This window comes from Vigna unguiculata, chromosome 11 (assembly GCF_004118075.2).
Source record: "Vigna unguiculata cultivar IT97K-499-35 chromosome 11, ASM411807v1, whole genome shotgun sequence".
Taxonomy (NCBI): domain Eukaryota; kingdom Viridiplantae; phylum Streptophyta; class Magnoliopsida; order Fabales; family Fabaceae; genus Vigna; species Vigna unguiculata.
Genome location: NC_040289.1, coordinates 33,353,963 through 33,371,665, shown reverse-complemented (window position 1 = coordinate 33,371,665; position 17,703 = coordinate 33,353,963). Strand labels below are relative to the sequence as shown.

General features: G+C 32.7%; 3 protein-coding genes across 7 annotated transcripts; 2 read left to right on the top strand and 1 right to left on the bottom strand.

Annotated features, from left to right (window-relative positions):
* Nucleotides 1–1,535: 1,535 nt before the first annotated feature.
* Nucleotides 1,536–5,308, top strand: LOC114168242 (glucan endo-1,3-beta-glucosidase 14-like). Of its 2 annotated transcripts, none has more exons than XM_028052989.1 (4): nt 1,536–1,719; nt 2,136–3,163; nt 3,298–3,443; nt 5,048–5,308. In XM_028052989.1, the coding sequence occupies exons 1-3, from the start codon at nt 1,692–1,694 to the stop codon at nt 3,367–3,369; spliced, it is 1,128 nt and encodes a 375-aa protein (XP_027908790.1). In that variant the 5' UTR covers nt 1,536–1,691; the 3' UTR covers nt 3,370–3,443; nt 5,048–5,308. The 2 variants fall into 2 exon arrangements, with proteins under 2 accessions (XP_027908790.1, XP_027908789.1); XM_028052988.1 differs by having other exon boundaries at nt 1,539–1,767.
* Nucleotides 5,309–6,928: 1,620 nt separating this feature from the next.
* On the top strand, nt 6,929–8,917 carry LOC114168920 (DNA polymerase epsilon subunit 3). 2 transcript variants are annotated; one of them, XM_028053900.1, is made up of 3 exons: nt 6,929–7,194; nt 7,450–7,568; nt 8,586–8,917. In XM_028053900.1, exons 1-3 carry the CDS (start codon nt 7,037–7,039, stop codon nt 8,762–8,764), a joined length of 456 nt encoding a protein of 151 aa, XP_027909701.1. In that variant the 5' UTR covers nt 6,929–7,036; the 3' UTR covers nt 8,765–8,917. The 2 variants fall into 2 exon arrangements, with proteins under 2 accessions (XP_027909701.1, XP_027909700.1); XM_028053899.1 differs by having other exon boundaries at nt 8,583–8,917.
* Nucleotides 8,918–9,461: 544 nt separating this feature from the next.
* On the bottom strand, nt 9,462–16,132 carry LOC114169425 (heterogeneous nuclear ribonucleoprotein Q-like). Of its 3 annotated transcripts, none has more exons than XM_028054566.1 (9): nt 15,838–16,132; nt 14,642–15,121; nt 14,444–14,560; nt 14,067–14,207; nt 13,667–13,840; nt 10,672–10,879; nt 10,416–10,594; nt 9,997–10,082; nt 9,462–9,876 (listed from the first exon to the last, which is right to left on the bottom strand). In XM_028054566.1, the coding sequence occupies exons 2-9, from the start codon at nt 15,110–15,112 to the stop codon at nt 9,723–9,725; spliced, it is 1,530 nt and encodes a 509-aa protein (XP_027910367.1). In that variant the 5' UTR covers nt 15,113–15,121; nt 15,838–16,132; the 3' UTR covers nt 9,462–9,722. The 3 variants fall into 3 exon arrangements, with proteins under 3 accessions (XP_027910367.1, XP_027910369.1, XP_027910368.1); XM_028054568.1 differs by having other exon boundaries at nt 14,642–15,178; nt 15,838–16,119; XM_028054567.1 differs by having other exon boundaries at nt 14,642–15,639; nt 15,838–16,115.
* Between the last annotated feature and the right edge of the window lie 1,571 nt (nt 16,133–17,703).

Here is a 17,703-nt window from a genome sequence, read left to right as displayed (position 1 = left end):
GCTCAACACGTGCGTTCACTAAGATCCATCTAAGCATTTTCATTTTAAAAACCATTAACATTATTTCATCATATTACTCAATTAATCAATTAATTAATTAATTAATTAACATCTGACCATTTTAGTGGCAGATTTAACGTTCAAAGTCTTAAGGCTTTGCTTCTCTTCCCAGTTTATGTTTTAGGGAATTGTCTTCAAAGTTAAAGCAAATCATTAACCTCAATAAATAAAGAGTTGAACCATGATTTATTTCATTATATAAATTTCATCCTAATTAAAGATAAAATTAATCTATATTATATAAGTAAAGATAATATTTTATAAATTTGTCTTGTAAAGTTGAGTTAAGTATAGATTCACTCACTAAAATGATATTACATATTATCTTAATCAGATTTATTTAAGTCTATTATGTTATTTCTTATTAAAGATGTATATGTTCAAAAGAGAATGATATTTTGATAATTTACTCTTATCAATTGAGGTGACATTTTTAAGTGATTTTGGAATATAGAGAAATGAGAAAATAAAAAAATTGATAACCACTTAAAATATGTCATATCAGAATATAAGAGAAAGTTGTCAAAATTTAGTTGTTAAAAAATTATTTCAAAAAACGTAAACTATAGACACAAAGTAAACTTAAAATAATTTGTTATATAAGTGTGATATATTAAAAACTATTTGATTATTGAATAACTTCTAAACAAAATGTTATAGCATCATACCCTATACATAAAAGAAAATAAATGATTATTAAGATTGTGTTGATATCTCAGTTTGTGAGAGAATAGATTATAAATAGTGTTTAGGTTAATTTTAATACACTATTCTTCAGGACAAGGTGATGCATGTTACTTTCTGATCATAGCTGTAGCCATGTGAGAAAGCATAGGATGCAAGTTGCTATGAAAAAAAAATATATATATATATATATATTATAAAGAAAGAAAGAAAAATAAACACTAGCCTTCTAATTAGATGTTAATTTAATATATAAGCTTTTTGTAATTGGTAAAAGATGTCATTCTTTAGGGTACTTGTTACTTTATATCAAAGAAGGGTAAAATTGAATTAAGCTTTATTTGAATAAAAAATAATAATGATTGATTAAATCATTTTTGTATCTAACTTTACAATTATAGAAAGAAAAAAATGGGACATCCCTTCTTTAAAACGAACCATAATTAATTACTATATGTCTGGTCCACATTTTGAAAGAGCGGGACCCACACTTACAATGAGAATCAGGCTTCATCTACAGAGTTTGTATTTTTGTTTTATTTTATTTACTTTTTGTTGTTTTGCATTTCTTATCTTGCTTCACGTTATATCTGTTAACATCATTTTTTTTGTTCACTTTTTACACTATTTCATACTTGTTTACAGAAAAAGAAGAGATACTGTATTAAAATGCATGTTGTTTTTTGTTGTATTATCTATCTCAGTAACAGTATTCTGAGAATGATGTAATTAAATTGACAGCTATAATAGCATTGCTCTTGGAAACAGAACCCTGATTCTCATTTAACAATGATTAATATCTGTATACATATATGTTTATATATGTGTGTATATATGTGTGTGTATGTATATACAATATGAAAAGCTCTGATTCTCACATGTAATGAAAAGCATTATCTCAGTTTCTGTGCCTAAAATTGTGGTGCTCTCAGCTGGGGTCCTTGGCCATGATGATGATCAGATCAGTAATAACAAGTTGTTCCTTCTTTGTATCAACGATTTTGTTTCTTCTCTCCATTTCTGGTTTGTTATCTGCTTTGTCTACTTGTGCTTGATCCCATTTGATTCCAGAAAAGTGGATGAAAAAGAAAATAAAGTTTTGTTATCTAAGATAGTCTTATTCTATTCGTACTCACATTGGAAATGGAACATTCTATCTACTTTTATTGAGTTATTCTGATCAGAATAGCTTTATATGAGGAATCAACCATTGTTTTAGCCAATTCATTCTCTCAACTTGGAATAGTTTCTATTCTCCACATTGTTCAATATTTAATCTGACTTGGAGAGCTTTGTCGATTCAATGTTTGATCATTTGTGCAAGTGAAACTGCATTAAGCATTGTAAGCTGATTTTTTTTTTTCTTCCTCTCTCTTCCAAATGTGTTGCAGATTTGTTGGTGAAAATCCATGGCCTTGGTTTTGGAATCAACTACGGACAGATAGCCAACAATTTACCTCTTCCATCTCAAGTAGCTGTTCTTATAAAATCTTTGAATGTGAGTAGGATCAAACTGTATGATGCTGATCCAAATGTTCTAGTGGCCTTCTCAGAAACCAATGTGGAATTCGTTATAGGACTTGGAAATGAGTACCTTGAGAACATGACAAACCCTTCCAAAGCTCAAACTTGGATTCAGCAGCATGTCCAACCTTACTTCTCGCAGACCAAAATCACTTGCATCACTGTGGGAAATGAGGTGTTCAACAGCAATGATACTCAGCTAATGTTGAACCTCCTTCCAGCAATGCAAACTGTGCATGATGCCCTTGTTAATCTTGGACTGGACCAGCAAGTTACTGTCACAACTGCTCATTCCTTCAACATATTATCCAATTCCTACCCTCCTTCATCTGGGGTTTTTAGGGAAGATCTTGCACAATATATCCAACCCCTTCTTGATTTTCATGCTCAAATCAACTCACCTTTCCTCATCAATGCATACCCTTTCTTTACATACAAAGACAACCCAAATATGGTTCCCTTAAATTATGTGCTTTTTCAGCCAAATCAAGGCACGGTTGATCCAAATACCAATTTGCAATATGACAACATGTTATATGCTCAAATTGATGCTGTCTATGCTGCCATCAAACAAATGGGGCATGATGACATTCAAGTGAGGATTTCTGAGACTGGTTGGCCTTCTAATGGTGACCCTGATGAGGTTGGAGCTACACCACAGAATGCAGAACTGTACAATGGTAACTTGCTCAAAAGGATAGAGCAGAAACAAGGCACTCCTGCAAAACCATCTGTTCCTATTGATATATATGTCTTTGCACTTTTTAATGAGGATTTGAAGCCTGGTCCAGCATCAGAGAGAAACTATGGCCTTTACTATCCTAATGGTACTCCAGTTTACAACATTGGATTGAAGGGTTATCTTCCACAGATGCCTATGGCAGCTAAATCCAATGTAAGTAGAAACATGATGGAACTTTAACCTACATCTAAAAATTTTCATCCCTTTTTTAATATATGGCTAATAGATTGGATATTTTGATTCAATAGTTCTAATGTATCTAATGCTTCCATCTTCTCAATCTGCAGATTTTGTCAGTCAATTTTTTTGTATGCATAGTTGTAAGCTTCATCTTTGCTTTGGAGCTTTCAAGATGGTGATCAGAAGAAGGGAAGTCTCATGAGAAAACAGAGGAATTTCCATACGTCATATCTTGTCATACAAAACTATTAAGGTGAGAAAAAAGTTTAATTTTTTCTAGTATTTTTCTTTCCCATTTGAATAATTTTCCTTGTATTTTATTTTCAAGGTTATTGATACTCTCTCAGTATGATATGGTTAAATTGCTGAAGAAGAAAAAAATATATGGTTGTGTGAGAAAGTTCAGTCCAAGGCTTCAAAGGAAAATTTATGTTGATGTCATCACTTTAATCTTCACTTCTAGTTACGTACAAATTAGAACAAAATAATTTAATGTAGAAGTTTTTGGAACATAATTATAGAAAGGTTCTGTCAAAATATCAATTAAAGTAGAACCTGTCAAATGCTATCAAATTCATGCTTGTCACAAGTGGACTCTTGTGCCGACCTTAACTACCCCAAGAAAACCTTCATTACTCTTTTGAATATTAAAATAAGATAATGAGTCTCCATCTTCCTTATCTCCCACTTGCAATCATGCATATGAATCCTTCTGTGAATGAAATTCTTCTTGTCTTCAGCTGAACAAAAGTCCAAATCAGTTGCATCAGATTAAAAAGAAAATCCCTCAGAACCTCTAGTTAGAATTTCAAACCCCACAAGTTTTATCCATGGCTCTGATTTATTAGTGTTAACTTATCTCACATATATCTCCCTTTTGCTCCAATAATTTCCATAATTTTTTCTTAATCATATACCTGCCATTTTCCCATGCCATGTACCTCTTTTCAATGGTTGATGTATCAGATATAAACCATTTAGTCCACTTAGTATGAAACAAACAGTGAATGTGGAAGAGTGTGGTTTCAGAGTGAGAAAAAGTCAATTTTTCTTTCAAAATTTCAGATGCAGGATGTAGTATGGTAACTAAACAAAAATCAGAATATATTGAAAAAGATTATAGACTAATGAAAAATACCTAACAGACTTGGAGTGGTTAATTTTTCGTATATCTACTGGTGAAGTCATGTTCATGCTCATGTGTTGTGTCGATTGTTTCAATGTCAAAAGACAGTGTTGGATAATTATGTGCTTGAGTATCAGATATGACTAAACAACTAAAAGCATTTTAGTGGCTAAAACTTTCAATCAAGGAACCTGATCAAGAATTATTCTTGTTTCTTTTTCTGGAAAAAAAAAAAACATTAGGAATATTTCACAACACTAGCTGCTAATAGCTTTTGGACATGAACATGACATGTTTCTGACCCTAAAGTGAATTGTTGCATGCATTGGTTATAGCCTTATTGCTTCAAATCTGATAAGATAAATTGACAGGTAAAAGAAAAGCATCCACTGGAAAATTTCCAGCTCAAACACTAATTCCATGTGTACCAGAACTTTTTGGTGCATTAAAAAGAGCTCTTTTTTTTTTTCTGAATTAGTATTATTGATAAAGGAAAATTGTTGCACCACGTTTCAAACAAAAAGTGAAAATAAAAAATATGTGTACCTTTTTGTCTTGTAATTGGATTTAGCAGTTGTTAAAGCATTATAAGTCTGAGAGATCTTTCAAACTGTGCTTAAATATTGTTAAAGCTTTATGCTTTTTCTTTTTCCTCTTCAGATTTTTTACTGCATTGAATATAAATCTCTAAGTCAAATCATTTGGTTACATGTTATTGGTTTTGATTGCAGAGAGAAGGAAACTAAATCAGCTCAACTTTCTCTTCATTTGTCCAAGGAAAATCCTACACTTCACGTGAAAATGGAAGATGCATCATTGTTAAAATCATTCATACACTTGTATCAAAAACCAAAATAAATCTCAGAAATTGGGGTGTAAAAAAGAGTATAGTGATTTTTGTAACAACTATTAGTTTATTTGTTAATTTTCAGAAAATAAGAGAACTATGATGTATATTGGATCCACTGAATAAAATATTGGATTTTGAGGTAGATATTTGAACCAACAATTTAACCCCCAACACACACAAAGAAAAAAACTTCTTTTTTTTGTTATCAACTCCTTCTTTTGTTTCAACTAATTTGGGCACAGCCTTTTAGAAAAATATTTTAACCAATTAACTGAGTAAAAGTTAATTTCATTTAACTAGTTACATTCAATTTTAACTATTTGTATTAGTTCTCTAAAATTGCTGTTAAAATTATTGAGACTTACTATCTTATAATTAATAATTGATTAGCATGTTTCCATTTTTTTTATCAGAAATGATAATTTAATTTTACCAATCACTTTCCATATATTTATTGGGAATAAATAATCTATCTTATTAGTTTATAATTTTTTTATTAAGTACTTATAACTCTTTCCCAATTCATCTCAAAGTTTTGAAAAAAATGTATATTTAAATTATCTTTAACTCTTAAGTGATATAAGATTATTGAGAGTATAATCGAGATATAAGAAAAGAGTATTTTGAGTTTTTTTTTTTTTAGAACTAAGGAAATAATAGTTCATGTTTAAAATTAAGGAAATAATAGTTTATCTTTGAAATTTTATTCTCGTGTATACCAAGAAATCGTTTTTGAAACTTTATTTTTGATCTTAGACAATGTTAATGTTTCGATTTTAAATATGTTTGAGATATTATTATTAGAATCGATCATTACATTCCATGAATTATCTGTTTTGTGTCTCAAATTTTTATTTTTAGAAAATATCTTGAATAATTATAAAAGTAGGATTATTTAGTTTTATTTTATTTTAACAATAATTTATGAAGGTTTCTATCAAATAATTATAATATGATAAAAATTATAAATATTTTTTTATGTATTTATAATTTTAATAATTTTAAAATTAATTTTCTTATACTAATTAATTTTTTAATTGTATTTTTAGGTTTCATTGTCATAAAAAAAAGTAAAAGCAGATAAGTGACACTTGTTTGTATTAATATGCTAGTTTTACACTTGTTTTTTTCTACCTTAGAATAAATTATTTACTATTGCAACCATTTTGAAACATTATTGTCTTTATTTTATTTTCATTAAAACTTTTAATATCCTGTTTTTTAAATAAGAATTTTTAATAAGAATAAATTTATGATTTTACTTAATGTCTTTTATTTTAAATATTAAATTATTTAAGTCTATTAATTTCAGTAATCGAAAAGTCTTCAATTTATAATCATTCAGAAATATGTGTCCGTACTAATACTAAAACATGTGCACTTGTATTTGAAATATGTTATTTTAATATAGAAGTTTTAAAACATTACAATAATAATACAAATATTTATAAATATTTTGTCGTAATGAAGTATCTCTTAACATTTTTCTGCTATTTTACAAATATTTTTTATTATTATTTATTTAGTTTGATGTTCAATGTATGCTACAAGTTTCTGACATTTAAAGTAATATATATTCTGTTATTAATAAAATTCATTATTATCTATATTTTTTACCAGACTTAATTCTATACATAGATCACTTTCCTCAAAATCAAAAACTTTTAATTATTGGTTTATTTTATATTCATGTGTAAAATATATATTTTCTGATATTTTATCTTACTTGTCGTGTCCATTAAATATAAATGTTAATTTTAATAATCATTGCATGGGAAAAAAGAAATTGAAAATGGCGGGAAAAGATGTGTAAGTAGAAAACCCTAACCCTAAATTCATTCCAATTCCCAATTCCGATTCGAAGAACAGAATGGCTGAGGCGGATGAGCTGCCCCGGTCTATCGTGCGCCGTGTTGTGAAGGATAAACTGTCCCGATGCTCTGAAGAAGGAGAAATTTCCGTCAGCAAAGATGGTCTTCTCGCATTCTCAGAAAGCGGTAGGATCTTCATCCACTACCTTTCCGCCACGTAAGCCCTCGAACCCCTTCCCCCTAATTAATTTCACTGAAAATTGTCAATTTTGATGATCGAATCCCTTTTCCCCTACTTAGAAAACTTAGGATTCGAATTGGGTGATTGATAAATAGATGGTTTGAACAGTGGAAGAAAGTAAGAATGGAAGAAAAAAAATAGATAGAAAAAACAGAACAGTGATGGGTATTTTTATGGAATGATATGGTATGAATGTGTGTGACCTTAGCTGATGTGATGGGTGTGATGTAGGGCTAATGACATATGTAAGGAGTCAAAGAGACAAATTGTCAATGCTGAAGATGTTTTCAAAGCTCTTGAAGAAACCGAGTTCTCTGAGTTTATTCGTCCTCTAAAAGCTTCCCTTGAAGGTAGATTACTTTTAATCACTTAAAATGTTTTGGTTGGTTAGCACCACAGATCAGGGTCTACTAGCTCTGATTCATTTTTTTTGGAACTTGTCAAGTTCTTGTGAAATTACCTTGTTCTGAAAGTCAGAACATTGTGACATATCGAGATACTGAGAGGACTAGAAGTTGTATGAAGATCATATAATCTTAAGTTTTTGTGATCTGATTCAATGGCCAATATTCACTTCTTTCAGTCACTCATAATGAAAATCCTCTCACTTGATATGTTCTCTCTCTCTCTCTCTCTCTCTCTCTATGGGGAGAGAGGAGCCACATGAGAGATATATAAGTTAATCTCAATTATATGTCCATCTTGGACATTCTTCTTATTCTAATTTGTTTGACTCTTTTATTGAGATTAAGTTTGTTTTATTTTATCAGCTTTAACATATGATCCTGGCTTGTTAATAAGTTTGTTCTCTGTAGTTCTGCTAAAAGCATGATTAGTTAGTCTAGTGGAAAGTAATAGGTTCGAAGATATGAAGTGGAACCTGAGGATTAGTTAGTGCATGGTTGGTCGTGTATTGCCTAGTTAACTGCGGATACATGATTCACTGTCAAGTTGAAGCTCCTCTAAATAGTTTTAGTTTTTTTCGCATTTGAAACGTGGGTCCAGGACTCCTAATGCCAAACCAAACGCCATTATTGATATGAAGTGTAGAGGAAAATCTTTGGTTCAAAGATATTAGGAGGATCTGTTATTTTATTCATAAATAAGTACATATATACAGTAGTGGGAGACTAGAAGAAGGATTGTACATTTGAAGCATACAAGACAATACTTTGTAATGTTTTGCATTAGTAATGTCCAAAGATTTTATGCCATTTATTTTTCATATTGGAAATGCCTGATATATGTAGTTGTATGTTTGTATTGATTTTACTAGCGAATGCACTTCACAGACAGTTAGTTTTGGAAGAGGTAATTTTCTGTGCTTATGTATTGTAGCCTAATGCTTTATCTTCGTTGCTTAGCAGAGTTTAGGAAGAAGAATGTTGGAAAGAAAGCGGCTGTGGGAAAGGGAAAAGAAGAAGAGCAGAGAAAGAAAAGGAAATTGGAAGCTGAGTCATCTGACAAAGGTGAGGCTTCCATTAACGACGAGTCATCTGATAAAGCGGAGGGTTCTGATAAAGGTGAGGGCGAAGACGATGAATAAGACCAATTATTTACTGCGATGAAGGCAACTGCATTATGTTGTGACTGAACAAGGTCTTTAATTTTGTATGTTGATAATTAATGTGCGTGACCCCTTATCAATTGGATGCTACTTAGTATTATTAATATAGCTTTTTGATTTTTCTCGGTAAAACACCCCCCCTACATCCTTGATGACAGAAACATTTTAGGTAAGAAAGGATACTAAATATTTATATTTATGAGTTACATTCTTTCACAATGGGTGTAACAAAGAAGTTGCAGAGGAACGGTGAACAAAATTGCAGGATGATCTCAGAAAAGCTTACCTTTTAAGTCTTTAGCGCGTGCATTTTATCATTATTTACAATGTTTTGAAAACCTAAATCATAAATGAGAATCTTTGAAAAAGAGAAGACGTATAGTTTTTGTGATCTTTAATAAATTTTAATTAATAATATTTGTTTTGGATCAAAGTTGGGGTAAGTTTATGTAAGATAGTTCAAGGGTCATTATATTGGAATGCCACTACCGGAGTTCTAATATAAATTCTTGACGGTGGCACCAATCACGAAGCTTTGTAGATAATTTTAATTGTAACAATTTTGTATTTCAAATATAATGGGTCCATACAAGCGTATATCAAAGAATAAATCCATGAAAAATTAAATCAGTGGGCTGTTACCAGTGATTATGGCAGTTGATGGAATACCATTGGGTTTTATTCTCGATAATAATACACAGAAAGGACTGCATCAGTTTTTTTTCTTTTTCCGTTCAAAAAAGTCTTTAATTTATCAACACAGGAAGAATCCAAATTCATTCAACTTACGCGTTAAACGCCTTGACATCAAGATTTAATCTACACTGAATAAATTTTTAATTAAAAAATATGTAGCACATTTTAATGCAATAAATAAGCTTTATAAAAGCCCAAGTACATTTGAGAGAAGGAAGTGCTACTATCTATATCAAGACCGCTAATATGGGCGGTATCTGCGGCCTTGACCGCCATCATTGTTGTGCCTTCCCTTACTAGAACTGCCAGCATTCCTATTGCCACCCCCACTGCCACCGCTCCGGCCACCTCTATGATGTGAAGATGGGGCTTGTGGTTGCATTCCTGGTTGTTGCCTGCATGATGAAACAAATTCTCAGAGGCAATTAGGTGTCGCACTCTTCCATTGGAACTTCATACAAAACATCATAATGATATAACGAGCTAAATACATTTAGAGCAACAATTCTACTTACAAGACATATCCAATTCGTCCATCAGCCAAAAGCATGGGCATCATGGCCATTCCGGCGGGAGCTTGACCTCCTCCATATAGCAATGGCTGCAGCAGATACAACTCCAGCCATCAGAATCTCAGATTAATAGATAGCAGATGTGATGATCAATAGCACATATATAGTACATAGATCACCTTGTGTGTAAATACACTTCGTGAAGCATATGCATGATTTCTAATGTAATTTAAAATATATTATTGAACATCTTTAAATGCAATGCGATAAGGATTAGATTCTGTAGAAGTTAGTAGTTCTATAATTCCATTATTTAGCATCAATATAGTGATTTCTGTTAACACAAAAATAAAGACCATAATATAGTGATGTTAGATCTGGAAACAAGCATCTAATGGAAAAACAAATGAAAAACATGTCACCTGTGCAAGACCTGGAGCATGATATCCCGCACCTAGTGCACCATAGGCACCGCCAACCAAACCATAACCGACATGTTGTGGATAACTTGGAAGCAATCCTGGTCCCGGCTTCTGTGTGTTTGACCCTCCAGACTTTTGATCAGACTGTGGCTTTGCCAAAGAGCACTCTAAAACTTGACCTGAAACATAGAACAAAGCTAATGAATATTGACAAGCATTCACAAAAACAATCACAAAAGGTTAGACAATGTGCTACCTTCTAATTCATATCTTTCAGTGTTTTTCAGTGCTTTCATAGCATTGGACCTCTCTGCAAAATGTACAAAGCCAATTCTGTTCTTTTCTTGTCCAGATTTTGCTGGTGGAAGAACCACCTTAGTTATCTTCCCATGACGTTCAAAAAGCTTCTTCAACTGCTCTTGAGTTACATTCTTCGGCAGGTTCTTCACATATACTGCCTTCACCTGTTCACCCATGTGCAACTTTATTAAATTCTTTGTTTACAGAGTAATGCACATAGGATATAAACGGTTGAAATATAGTCCATATTCAACAGCATAGTAGTCTACATTCAGTAGCATATAGCGTATGACAGAATATTAGTCACTTGTAAGTTATAACAATTAATGTAGTAATGCTATTAATACTTAATTACTATTAATTAACTCTTGCACTCAATGTACTAAGTTATAATATAGACTATTTGACAGCTCCTGTAAAGCTAAATACACCGTCTCAACATCCATTGGCACAATTAGCTCATGTTAGGATATTAGTCCTATAGTTTCAAAAGTAGTGAGTAGCGGTAATTAGTCCTTGACTAGTTATTGTACGTATTATTCAATCCCCCCATGATATAAAGAAAGATGCACTGAGCCAAAAAAAAAAAAAAATTTTAGCCCAAACAAAATTACTCTTTTTCATCAAAGTATCAAAGCAGTAAGATTCTCCATGACCGTAATCTGTCACTATTCTGCTACCAAGTTCCTAAAACCTGAAACGCATCTCCCATTATGTCTCAGTCCCATTACTCTCTTCCAGTTGGCTGTGCACCAATTCTGGTAGATCTGGCAGTGGCTGATTCAGCAGCTTCCATGAGATCCAAAGATCACCCGACATTGATGATCTGTTGGCCTGCATGGTCAATCCAAGTCAGCCTGGGGGTTGACAGTGAAGGGTTGACCAGACAGCATGAAACACAAACCTCCATGGCTGTCACTTGTTCCATCCCGTCTGATTCAGCATTTCAATTTTCTTTTCTGTTGAAGATGGTCTCTTTACCCCAAAATTTCCACTCTTTCAAATGGCTGACCAACATCTTGATCTTGACTATTTCAGTATCTGTTTCTCTCACTAATTTTGGTTCATTTTTTGTCTCTCCCCACAACAATGGGTGTGGATCGTGATCATTCAACCTTATTCTTTATTTTTGTTATTTGGCTGTAATAATTTCTTGAATTCCAACAACCATGGTTATCAAACTCGTGAGTTAACTCCTTAACTCGGACGAATTTGCGTGTTCACTCAGTACTTTCGAGTTAACTCGGAAGCAAACTCAGTTTTGGTGTAGGATCATGGGATTGGTGGTAGAATCAATAGTCTCGATCGAACTCTCGAGCTTGCTTCCAATTTGGCGAGTTCGACGAGATTTTATTTTAATGTAAAACAAAGTCGTTTTTAGGGCTCACCAGATTAGGAGTTTCTAATTTAGGGTCACTCACGAAGCCCATCTTCTTCCTTTGTCTTCTGCGATTCCATTAACGCAACAATCTGCTCTCGATTTGGCGTCATCACTCGCAATTTCCGTCAGCCATTATCACAGTCGTGGTCGCCGTTGCCCAAGGTCATTGCTGCTCACCGTGGGTCGTCGTCGCTTGCTGTGGGTCGTCGCTTCTTGCAGTGGTTGAGTCCACCTTGCCCCTCGCATCTGGTTTTCGTTCTCAGTTATTCGTGTTTCGTGCCTGTTCACATTTGCATTTTTCATTTTGCAGCACTAAATCCTTTTGTCCCTTCTGCAAACCCTTATGTCCCTTTTGTCATCACTGTGAAAATTTTTTATCAGCAATTAGGATTATTTTTTATTACCATAGTGAAATTTTTTTTATAAGCTATTTTATAACCCTTTTTCCCTCTGCCTGCACTTAGATTACTTTTTATTTTGGAATTTTGAAGTGAATTGAAATTAAAACAGGATGTCTAGGAATGGTTCTAATTTAATTGAGAGCAATCCACGTGCATCTTCATCTATTAAAAATAAAAGTAAAAATGCTCTAGAGAACAGGTCAGATATTAGATGGAAACATGGGATTGATATTAATGGGTGATGATGTCATTAGATATTAGAGGATTAGATGATTATGCATAGACACTAAACATTTGAATTAGTTTTATAATATTTGTATGAACTTCTTTATGTTTTAAGTTATATAATTTTGTGGACTGATTTGAATTAGGATTTTATTGTTTATATAATTTTTTCATGTCAAAGTAAACTCTTATGAATTTACGACTCGTGTTTACCCGGTTTTCACAAGTTTACGTAAACTTTCAAGTTTGACAATCTTGCCAACAACCCTCCTTGATCTTCAAAACTTTAGAATCTAAAAGTGATAGAGCACCAATAGGTGAACCAGCACGGTGAACATGAAATCAAAAACAATGTAGCAATGCACTTGCTGTCCGACAGACATCCTACACAGTATTATTCTCGGCAAAAAAACTGCAAATAGCAATCCCCTTTGCCTAATTACACACTCTACAACTTCTAAATAACTGCCATCAGTTATTCTCTACGAATAACTGTCATCACAGTAGTATCTAATTCTAATAAATGCGAGTTATTTTCTAGCACATATTCTATCCATAACTGCCAACATGACTGATATTATTATACTAGCATCTAACAGTACATGACTGCTCATACCAGTTATTATCAGTTCCTATTAAAAGGTGGTTGTTGTCCTCGATCGCTGTCACCTTTAAAAACACCACTTTATCCTCTATTTCTTTCCCAATAAGCAAACCTTAACTTCCTTCTCTCCAGCAATACAAACTACTTTTCACTAAAAATAAATGGAAATCTGAAATTCACAATATAACAAATTTCCTTCAAGGGTTTATCCTATTGTACCGATAAACCAAAAAATCTAGCTTGTGTACCACATAAGTCAGCTAAAAAGTTTCTCATAACTTTAACCATAACTATCAATTATCAACCAAGCTTAAGAGAAGGAAGACATGTGAGTCAAAACCTGAGATGCAGCAGAGGAATCGGCATTTTTAGGATCAGCCCAGCTCACTGTTGGAGCATTCTCACCTAGCTTAAATGTTGGGCTCATCATCTTTAGCTTAGAATACTCAGCACACGCATTATTATAATAGTCAATAAAAGCAAAGCCACGATTGTTATTGGTGTTCTTCATATCCTGAAATAAAGGATTGAACAAACAGAAATATAAGAGCAATTAAATAAAAAAAACACATTGCTAACTCCTGTGTACATGTAGCTGGGCATAATGCCAAAGCAGTATAATAAAGCTTGCAAGGCATGACTATCATGATGATTTAGGAATGACTAGAACAAAAATCCCTAGACAACACTTATAATTTAATGTGGAAATGGAAAGCATAGCACAACAGAAAAGTACATACCTTGACTAGTTCCACACCAGTAACTCCAGGTCCAACCTCAGAAACAATCTTCCTCAGATCTTCCACACCCCAGCTTCTAGGAACATTGCCAATAAAAAGACGGTGTTTGGCTTGAGATGTAGAACATTTTATTTTTTTACCCTTAAAGAATTGATCATTAACAGAGTTAGGAACAACAAAGAATCTGCATAAAGCATTGTGGCTAAGAATTTTTGCATAAAGCATTGTGGCTAAGAATTTTTGCATAAAGCATTGTGGCTAAGAATTTTTGCATGAAGCATCTGCAATGTTTATAATACTAGAGTAGTAATAACAAAGCAATGAACTTACAAGGAATATCAGTTATGAATGCTTAATGTCTGAGATTAACACCTTACCTTAAATTCAGTATTATTCAGCTCTTCGATGGCTTTAGAAGCCAAGTCCACACTTCTAAATGTTACAAAACCGAATCCCTTGTTCTCGCTGGAATGCTTTCCCTTCATTACTCGAACCTATTTTCCTCAAAATTCAAGTTAGGGGATGACATTATCTATAAACATGAGCACAATACAGCAACAATGGCACAGACTTACCTCTGCAACTTCCCCAATTCTCTCGCAAAAAGATTTCAAATCCTCATTTGAGACATCATGAGGAATGCCACCAATGTATACTTCAGACCCATGAGGAGGAAGAGCAAGGAGTTCGGCATGTTTTTTCTTCTCGTCCTCATCTTCCACCTTTGCTTCATCACTGCTATGGTTTTGCATGGCATCCTCTTCATCCACTTCTTCAATCTCTTCTTCCTCTTCTTCCTCCTCTTCCTCCTCCTCTTCCTCTTCTTCTACCTCTACCTCCTCTGGATCCTCCTCCTCTTCTTCCACCTCCTCTTCTATCTCTTCCACTTCCACTTCTTCTTCTACTTCTTCATACTCAATTTCTTCTTCCATAGCTTCTTCTGGATCATTTTCCTCCTCAAAATCAACCTTCTCATCAGATTCAACTGGCTTCTCAGAGTCAGATGGCTTAGCAGCTGATGAAGAATTTGCTTTTCCCCGAGGCATCTTATGAAACTAATGAAAGAAGCTCGTGAGGCAACTGTGAAGAAGGCACAGAGGCCAGAAGAAATCCTGGGAAGAAGTATACACATATCGAAAGGAGGAAACAAAAAGAAAGGCCAAACAAGGGGTCGCAGCGAATGAATCTCAGTGGAAGCCGTGCAATGAGACAAGAGTCACAAGACTTATACGGCCGCAACGCGATAGACTTTTATTAAAGGGTCAATGACTACATAATTATCACAATAAAAGAGACTAACGAAGGCGGCGAAAGGAAACGAGAACAATAGGCATGTTGGCGAGCACAAGCTCTTATGTTACACAAAGGCAAACGAGGGTCAATGAAAATCCAGATTTACAGGAACAACATGAAATGTAAATATGAAAATTTTCCACTCAAATGCAAGGTGATGAACAAACAATTAGGCATCAAAGGAACGAGAAGGCAGAACAGAACAAAAAGGAGAATTATGAAGTGTCCAATCTCAGAAAAATAATAGCAGTTTCCAAACAAAACCAATCTGTGCCCCTTCCTGCCACAAATTTACAGATACGTACTAAGATAGGGTTTCAATTATACACTTCTACCAGCTAATTACTAATACAACCTAAACCACAACACATCAAATTTCACGTAAATCCCTAATGAAATATAATAACAAATATTTTACAAAATCTCTGTCCAACTTGCCTCTGCACAGAGTTTCAGAGCGAGAAAGGAAGGAGAGTACCTTAAGGTAAGTTGCCGAAATTGGAGCACAACGTTGTCCAAAAGGATCGAAAATTTAGGGTGCGAAAACGAATTTATTGCAAACTTCGGAGAAGAGCTTTTAAATTAGATAGATACGAATTACGAACCCTAGAGACTGCTGTGTCACTGATGTTTGCAAAACGGGAACTGTGATGCCGCCGTTAATTAAAGTTTTGGATTTTTCTTGTTTGTCGAAATAACGGTATGCTACAAGCCGTTTCCGATTTTCCGTCTAAAGACATCAAGAAACGGAGGACCAGTCTGAGTACAATTGTGGGAATTCGACTTTTAGATTTTTAAAGGTTTTGTATTATTTAATAATATTAGTTCATACGATGATAATATTTTTTTCGATTTTTATATTATGTCACAATTATATCTCCTATTACCTCTTTCTTTTTTCGTTAGAGATTTATTCTATAAATTTTTATTATTTTTCTCTCATGCGGTTAAGCCTAATAATTTAGTCTTATTCAATTCATTTTCACCATTTAATTATCTACCATTTTTTAAAACTTCATCTCTTTTATTTATTATTCTATGGACTTGTCTGAATGTAATTTTTGCTTCTCAAAAATAATCATTTAAGAGTAATTAATTGTTTATTTATTAGTTATTAATTATTATGTTACTCGAAGATTTTGGTACGACAAATATAGGAAAAATCAAACCTCTATATGTATTTTTAGGATTGGACTAGCAAACTATTATTTTCAATCTAAATTAAAGTGTGATGATGTCTAAGATTTTACAAGACAAAATTAATATATAAATTACTTATGTTGTGGATCAATTTCAAAAATATATTTAATTTATTAGCTTACTTTTTAATGTGTATTTTAATGAAGAATTCATACATTTTTTTTTCAACAATCATAACTATTTTTTAAAGAAAATAAAGAAAATGTAAACCAAGATGAAAGTGATTTGAAATAGAATACATGGAAATGTATATTGCAAGAATATAAATTGCGAGAAACTATATTACCAAGGATAAAGTATAAATTGATAAAAAAATATATGAAACAATGACCCAAATTGTTATATTCATCACTGAATTTGTCATTTCTCATATTTACTATATTCACAAAATTTTTAAATTGTAACCACAATTTTCCATCACTATTCCACATTTAAATAGCCTAATTATATCTTTAACTTTTTTTGACAATTAAATCCAAAATAAAATTAAAAAAAATTACATAAATTGTGATAACGACTTTAAAATCGTTCATATTATATTAGTTGTGTCTATTTTCTCACGTATTTTTGTAGTTATCATAAACTGACTTCCTTCCTTTTTGTTTCAACTTTAGTCTTTCTCAACCTTATCGAGAGTGAATTTCTCTCAATACTATCTTTCATGACGCATTGATCTATAAATATTTTACTATCTTTTGTTTATTTGAACCTTCTTTATTTCTATTTTACTTATCGATCTCTTACTTATGTCGATTTCTCTTCCTACCTCGATTCCCTACTTCGGTGTCTAGATGCCCTTAAAATATTCATAATGCAATTTTACCAGATGAATTAAATATAGCCATTTTTCTTCACTGCTCTTGGTTACTCTGGTTGGATCTCAATCACATCGAACACCTCCTTTCCGGTTACGTGTTCCAGATAAGCACCAAGGTGATCTATTCGATAATATATTATGGAATTGTTTTTTCTAGAAGCTTAAATTTTTTGTCCAATGTATTAGGAGTTTTTGTATTAGGCAATCTACAACTAAATTAATTTTGGAGCCTTCTAAAATAGACAATCCAAAATCCTATTAACACATTCCGAAACAAATTTCCAAAAATAGATACATAATTGAGAAAGATCATTAAAAATATGTATA

Excerpts from the sequence above, each read along its gene's own strand:
- LOC114168242 (XM_028052988.1), top strand. The coding sequence starts at position 1,692 with ATGATGATGATCAGATCAGTAATAACAAGTTGTTCCTTCTTTGTATCA. Across the intron at positions 1,768-2,135 it reads GTTTCTTCTCTCCATTTCTG|ATTTGTTGGTGAAAATCCAT; the intron begins GTTTGTTATCTG and ends AATGTGTTGCAG. Across the intron at positions 3,164-3,297 it reads CTATGGCAGCTAAATCCAAT|ATTTTGTCAGTCAATTTTTT; the intron begins GTAAGTAGAAAC and ends CTCAATCTGCAG.
- LOC114168920 (XM_028053899.1), top strand. The coding sequence starts at position 7,037 with ATGGCTGAGGCGGATGAGCTGCCCCGGTCTATCGTGCGCCGTGTTGTG. Across the intron at positions 7,195-7,449 it reads ATCCACTACCTTTCCGCCAC|GGCTAATGACATATGTAAGG; the intron begins GTAAGCCCTCGA and ends GGTGTGATGTAG. Across the intron at positions 7,569-8,582 it reads TCTAAAAGCTTCCCTTGAAG|CAGAGTTTAGGAAGAAGAAT; the intron begins GTAGATTACTTT and ends TTCGTTGCTTAG.
- LOC114169425 (XM_028054566.1), bottom strand. The coding sequence starts at position 15,112 with ATGCCTCGGGGAAAAGCAAATTCTTCATCAGCTGCTAAGCCATCTGAC. Across the intron at positions 14,561-14,641 it reads GAATTGGGGAAGTTGCAGAG|GTTCGAGTAATGAAGGGAAA; the intron begins GTAAGTCTGTGC and ends TGAGGAAAATAG. Across the intron at positions 14,208-14,443 it reads TGAATAATACTGAATTTAAG|GGTAAAAAAATAAAATGTTC; the intron begins GTAAGGTGTTAA and ends CAATTCTTTAAG.